The following is a 6,361-nucleotide window of genomic DNA, read 5'->3' on the forward strand; positions in this document are numbered from 1 at the left end:
GTGCTCCCTGCCCACCTCAGTGTTTCTCCCTGGCAGACAGCTGCTTAGTTTCAAACAGTTGTTTGCAGTCTCTGCAGAGGTGGCTGTCCCAAAAGCTTATCTTTCATGGGGGTCCATGCTTGTGCTATGCTCACTGTTCTTGTGGCTGCAAGTTATTTCCTCCCCACAGCTGTGAGTGGTTTGTGGAGGTGCTAGGTGCTGGGAGGTTCTGCTGTCTGGGTGGTCACCTCCCTTCCTTCAGCAGCTTGGCTTGATTCTTGTCTGGAGGTGCTTTGGCACCAGCATCTTCCTGAAATGTGGAAGAGTTGCCTGGTAGGTCCATCCTCCCAGAACTTGGAGGTGGTGACCAATTGCAGTGACCTTGGCACCTCTGTCTGCTATTCTGAATGAGTTGCTCGTGGCAATTGCTGTAGCTCTGTTTGAAGTTAGGCATTTCTGCTTGGAGTTGTTCCCACCTTGTCCTCCTGCTAGGCAGCAGTCATTGTCTCCAGGTTTGCCCTTGGAGAGTGATGCTAAGCTGCCAAGGAAACAATGCAGGAATGTCTTGGGTCGGGGCAGGTGACAAGAGATGAAGGCTGTGAAGACTCACCTTAATGCCACTATTCTGCCCCTTTGGGCACCAAGGGCCTGCAGTTGCAGGCATTCCCTGGGATTTCATCAGGGATGGGATGTGGTTTCCTCTATCCTAAGCATTCCTGGTTTTCTTGTAGTGGCACCGGACACAATTAACAACCACGTGAAGACCTGTCGTGAGGAGCAGAAGAACCTGCACTTCTTTGCCCCAGAGTATGGAGGTATGCTGTGGCTGTGGCTGCAAGACTGGGGATTTTTTGTCCTTACTGATGCTTCCAAGCTGTCCTGCACCTTGTTCTCAGTTCCAGGCTCCTGGCAGATGCCACATTAACAGTTCTGAGCCATTTGAAATGCTTCAGCTCCTCTGTTCTGTGGTAGCAGAGGAGGGAGAAGCTGCAGAACTGTCCCAGCCTGGTGCAGAGTGGTGCTGCTGCATGCAGAGCTGACTGATAACAAGCTGACTGTTATTTCTGTGTTACAGAAGTTGCCAATGTCACCACTGCTGTGGACATCTACTCCTTTGGGATGTGTGCACTGGAGGTAAGTGTCGAGCATGGACTGTGGGACAGAGATTATGAATCTGAGAAAAGAGAGATCTCTGGAAGGGCTGTGGCCATGGGTGGGTTTGCTCAGGGACAAGTGTGTTTTGTTGTCAGAGCCAAGTGCACTTTGCCTTGGAGGGATCCCTATGGAGGATCCCCCAAGTGCCTCACTAAGGAGTAAATGGCTCAGGGATTTGCAGTTCTTCCCAAATTCCTAATGGGTAATTAATTACTTAGCGGGTCTTGGCCAGTCCTGAAGTCAGACTCACTGGCTGGAGGGAATAGTCACTGCTGCAGACTGTTATGTGATGTTCATGTGACCAATGCCTGGGGTGTTTGGAGCAGAGGTCAGCTGTAGGCTGTCAATTTGTCTGGGCCAGCCTGTGCCCATCTGATGGAGGTGCTGGTTGCAGTCAATGTGAGTCTGACATACCTGGTTGTAGCAGCTTTGTTCTTCCTCTGTCCTTGCAGTCAGTAGGTCCAAGTCCAGGTAATGGGAGCTGTTGTTAGGAGTATTTTCTGAGAATTGCCAGAAAGAGCCAACACAAGGAACCCTCAACCTCTGCTGCACCTTCCATTAGTGAAGCAGGAAGAGAATTGTGGAAAGATAAAACTTTTAGGAGAAACTTAAGCTGAATGCAGAGACACTCTGCAATATTTTCCAGCCTTTCCTAGCTGGGAATTAGTGTCTGTGTGGTTGGCTAGAGCCCATTCTTGATGTGTTGTGTGCTTGCTCTTGTTCTGCGATGCAGAGCTATTCACACAGCCAGAAGGGACACTGTCAGATCCTGGCAGTCATCCAGTCACTGCTTCATTATGGAATTATCAAACAGAGTAACAGGCCAATGGATCATGAGGTTCAAAATGGAGACACTTACTGTCCAGGTTGTTGCTGGCAGAGTTCCCAGGGCTCCCTGGCAATCCTGGGGTACTAGGAGCAAGCTGTTGTTATGAGGCAGCCATTCTCTGCCTCTCCAAATGTGACCTTAAGTACCCCCAAAGAGCTTGCTGTGGTGATCTCATGCTTGGCAGTGGTCTCCTTGAGCCTGTCTCCCATGCAGTCTGTCACTCCCAGTGGAGTCTGATGCTCTGCTCTGTGTTTGCAGATGGCAGTGCTGGAGATCCAGGGGAACGGGGAGTCCTCCTACGTGCCGCAGGAAGCCATCAACAGTGCCATCCAGCTGCTGGAGGACCCCCTGCAGCGGGTGAGCCACGGCGCTCGCTGCCCTGAATTGCTCTGCTGCCGCTGCTTGTTGTCTCATGCAGGTTTTTCTCTCTAGGAGTTCATTCAGAAGTGTCTGGAGCAGGACCCTGGCAGGCGCCCCACGGCCCGGGAGCTCCTGTTCCACCAGGCGCTGTTTGAGGTGCCATCGCTGAAGCTCTTGGCTGCTCACTGCATCGTTGGGCACCAGCGTGAGTACAGAGCCCTGGGAGCCACGTCCCCACTGGGTCAGTGCTCTGCAGAGCTTTGCTGAGCTGTCAGTGGCCCCCCAGTGAGCTGGCACCCTGTGAACACCCCTGCCCCTGCCCTGCTGGTTCCTGGCTGTTGGACGCAGCTGTGGGGCTGGGAGGGCTGTGGTGCCTGACCTGCTCTGAGAGCATCTCTGCACTTTTCATTGCTTTTCTAAGGCTGGAGAGGAACTGCAATTGCTGCAAGTTACTCCTCTTTTTTTTAATAGATATGATTCCTGAAAATGCTTTAGAAGAAATGACCAAAAACCTCGACATGAACGCGGTGTTGGCAGAGATCAATCATGAGGACAGGGAAGGAGTCAAGATGATGTGAGTCCCCGTGGTGTGCTCAGGGGGGCTGCTCAGGGGAGCAGTGCTGGAGCACTGGGATTGCCCATCACCTCAGTGTTGGTGTTTCCCCACTCACTGTGTGCCAGTGGGAGCTGGTGGAGCTGGAGGTGAAGGAGCAGTCACTGTCTGGGCACACACACTTCTGGGGAGTTAAGCACTTGAGGTCATCCTGTCAGGCTTCCAGCAGTTTTGCAGTCCATACCTCATCTCTGGAATGCTTCAGAGCATCCTTGAGACAGGGGTTTGGCTGTTCCAAGTGTTTGTTGCAACCAGGGACCTGGTATGGCAGGTATTTGTGAAACAGCTCACCAGGAGCAGTGTCATTGAGCCACCCTCCAAACAACTGCATTGCACAGTTCTGAGGGCTGTGAGACTGGCTCTGCCATAACTGCTGCCTCATCCTTAGCTCACATAGATAGTTATGTCCTTAAGGGAAGATAAGAGCTTGTCACACCAGTGGCTGCCTGTCCATACCCATCCTGCCTGTGGACACAGCCCAGGACATGGGGATTTGAAACTGCACCCCAAGAGACCCAAGTGGATGGTACTGTGAGACAGTTTCTTATCTGAGGACATTTTGTTTTCCAGCTTCTCACAATCTCCAGCACTGGAGCTGGACAAGTTCCTGGAGGATGTGAGGTAAGAGGGATTTTTTAAGACCCCTTCCATTGTGTGTGAGACTGGAAAAGTTCTGGAGAGGTATAAGCTCAGATGCTGCTCCTTCCTTGTAGGAATGGAATCTATCCCCTGACAGCCTTTGGGATGCCACGACCCCAGCAGCCCCAGCAGGTTGTGGTGAAATCTCCCATTGCTCCCCCGTCAGTGAAAACCCCAACTCCAGAGCCTGCTGAGGTGGAGACCCGCAAGGTAAAGGCGAGGGGCTCAGCCTCACTCTCCCACTGCCAGGCAGGGCTGTGGGGCAGCTGTCTGTGGGGCTGTGCGACAGCTGCTGCTGGGGCTGTGGGACAGCTGTCTGTGGGTCTGTGGGACAGCTGCTGCTGGGGCTGTGGGGCAGCTGTCTGTGGGGCTGTGGGGCGGCCGCTGCTGGGTCTGTGGGACAGCTGTCTGTGGGTCTGTGGGACAGCTGCTGCTGGGGGCTGTGGGGCAGCAGCTGATGGGGGCTGTGGGGCAGCTGCTGATGGGGGCTGTGGGGCGGCTGCTGATGGGTCTGTGGGATGGCTGCTGATGGGGGCTGTGGGGCAGCTGCTGCTGGGGCTGTGGGACAGCTGCTGCTGGGGCTGTGGGGCAGCTGCTGATGGGGGCTGTGGGGCGGCTGCTGATGGGTCTTTTTTTTTTCCCCCTTTTTTTCTGTGGGGCAGCTGCTGCTGGGTCTGTGGGGCAGCTCCTGATGGGGGCTGTGGGGCAGCTGTCTGTGAGTCTGAGGGACGGCTGCTGATGGGGGCTGTGCCTCTGTTCCAGGTGGTGCTGATGCAGTGCAACATCGAGTCAGTGGAGGAGGGCGTGAAGCACCACGTATGTTTCTATGTCTGGCTGAGCAGGGGGAGGCTGGGGCAGCTGTGCAGGGCTCATGGCTCTGATGTGCTGCTGGTGCCTGGGGTAACCCTGCACTGCTGCAGCTGCCACCAAAGGACCCAGAGCCTGGCCCAGGCCTGTGCCTGTTGCTGACCTGGCACCTGGCCCACCCCCAGGCCCTGTTTCCCAGCGCAGGATGGTGCTGCCAGCTGCAGTTCAGGATGGAACTGGCTGAGGCTGTTCTGTTAGATTCCCGTGGGGCTCTGGAGGGGTGGTTCCCATCCTATGGGGCATTTCTAGGCTTGCTTTGGGCTTGCCATGGCAGCTTGCAGGACCGCAATCCCTCATGAGAATTTCTTTGCCTTGCAGCTGACACTGCTGCTGAAACTGGAAGACAAGTTGAATCGACATTTGAGCTGTGACCTTCAGCCCAGTAAGTCTCCTTCTGCCCCTGCCAGGTGCATTGGGCCAGCAGCACACTTGGACCAAGGACTGACACCTTTCCTTGTGTTGCAGATGACAACATCCAGGAGCTGGCAGCTGAACTGGTCCAGCTTGGATTCATCAGCGAGGTAAGCAGGAGCTCAGGCAGGGCTATGGGCCTGTGTACTTTCTCAGAGTTCAATGGTTTATGACCTTTTTGGGGGGAGGAGGCAGGAGGAGTAAGCCAGATCCCTGCCCTGGGGGTCTCCAGCCATGCTCTCAGCTTTGAGTGGATGGAGCTTACCTCTCACTGTCCTTGTTCTCCCCAGGCTGACCAGAGCAGACTCACCTGTTTACTTGAAGAGGCATTTAGCAAGTTCTACTACACTCGGAACGGAGCCCTGACGGCCGTGACTGTGTCATCTTAGCCCCGCGGCTCCTGGGCAGCCAGCGTGGCCTCGCTGCCTGCGACCCATCTGTGTCTGCCCACGCTGTCGGGCATCCGCAAGACCCCAGCTGCAGTGCTTGGAAGCTCATCCTGCATGTGCCGGCTGGGCTCATCGACAGTCCTCCCTGCCCGCCTCCTAAAGGGACTTTGCGCATCAGTATTATTTCCAGCCCTGTTTTTGTTGGGATTTGCCAGGTTGTGCCGCGGAGCTGAGGCCTGGCTTGGGGCGTTCTGCAGCCCCACTCATGTGCATGGAGTTTGTTCTGTTTGAATTGTACAAAGTGTCTTTTGCACAGCACAGAAATGGGTTTTTTCTTTCTTTTTTTTTTCCCCCTTTTTTAATTTAGCTGTAAGCAGGGGTGAGCCCCTAAGCCCTGCACCCCCGGTCACTCCCCCCCCATTCCCGCGCCATGAGCCCAGGGGTGGCCGAGCTCGTCCCCCCTCCCCGCCCGGCGCTTCGCTCCCGCCGCCGGCTGCACTTTGTTTACTGGTTCGCACCGCCCGGGGTCACGGCGTGTGCTGGCCCCGGGCTGCGGCCCCGCGGCCCCTGCAGCGCCCGGCCCTTGCCGGGGGCTCCGGGCCTGCAGCGGCCCCGGGCCACAGTGTCGCCCCGGCGCGCGGCGGGGCCGAGCCGCGGCTCCTGCATCTCATTTCTATCATTTCCTATTTTTAATAAACTGTTTTGTAAAGACGAGAGTGCCGCCTGTTGCGGGGCGGGGCGGGGCTCCTGGGCGGCTGATGCGCTCGGGGCTGGGGCTGATCGTGCTGGGCCACGGCAGCCTCGTGCTGGGCGCCATCGTGCACGGCTCGGTGCTGCGGCACGTGGCCGGCGCCCGCCGCGCCGTCACCCCCGAGTACGCGGCGGCCAACGTGGTGTCGGTGTGCTCGGGGCTGCTGGTGAGCGCGGCCGGAGCGGGCGGGGGGCGGCGGGCCCTGCCCCGCCCGGGCCCTGCTGAGCGCGGCTCTCCCCGCAGAGCATCGCCGCGGGCATCGTCGCCATCCTGGTGTCGCACAACCTGTCCCGGGCGGTCCTGGTGAGTGCGGGGCTGCGGGCGGGGGGCCTCGGCGCGGCCCTGCCCCGCCGGCAGCCGCTCGGGGC

At 57.1% G+C, this 6,361-nt stretch overlaps 2 protein-coding genes across 3 annotated transcripts in view; both read left to right on the plus strand.

The window, feature by feature from the left end:
- Positions 1-5,956, plus strand: part of NRBP1 (nuclear receptor binding protein 1) — a 34,055-nt gene extending 28,099 nt beyond the window's left edge. Inside the window, exons 8-18 of the mRNA XM_039710833.1 lie at positions 711-794; positions 1,055-1,113; positions 2,222-2,320; positions 2,396-2,528; positions 2,795-2,897; positions 3,507-3,557; positions 3,650-3,785; positions 4,338-4,391; positions 4,761-4,824; positions 4,908-4,963; positions 5,144-5,956. Of these exons, the coding sequence (XP_039566767.1) occupies positions 711-794; positions 1,055-1,113; positions 2,222-2,320; positions 2,396-2,528; positions 2,795-2,897; positions 3,507-3,557; positions 3,650-3,785; positions 4,338-4,391; positions 4,761-4,824; positions 4,908-4,963; positions 5,144-5,242 (938 nt within the window). The 3' untranslated portion in view covers positions 5,243-5,956. The remainder of the gene's footprint in view (positions 1-710; positions 795-1,054; positions 1,114-2,221; positions 2,321-2,395; positions 2,529-2,794; positions 2,898-3,506; positions 3,558-3,649; positions 3,786-4,337; positions 4,392-4,760; positions 4,825-4,907; positions 4,964-5,143) is intronic.
- A 42-nt stretch (positions 5,957-5,998) lies between these two features.
- KRTCAP3 (keratinocyte associated protein 3) overlaps positions 5,999-6,361 on the plus strand; it is a 2,369-nt gene continuing 2,006 nt past the window's right edge. Inside the window, exons 1-2 of one of the 2 annotated variants that reach the window (XM_039710832.1) lie at positions 5,999-6,159; positions 6,237-6,296. In XM_039710832.1, coding sequence (XP_039566766.1) covers positions 6,001-6,159; positions 6,237-6,296 — 219 coding nt within the window. In that variant the 5' untranslated portion in view covers positions 5,999-6,000. Of the gene's footprint in view, positions 6,160-6,236; positions 6,339-6,361 lie in introns of both variants that reach the window. The other variant, XM_039710831.1, reaches the window with a different exon arrangement.

The sequence above is a fragment of the Passer montanus genome, unplaced genomic scaffold, assembly GCF_014805655.1.
Source record: "Passer montanus isolate IOZ18808 unplaced genomic scaffold, ASM1480565v1 scaffold232, whole genome shotgun sequence".
Lineage (NCBI taxonomy): Eukaryota > Metazoa > Chordata > Aves > Passeriformes > Passeridae > Passer > Passer montanus.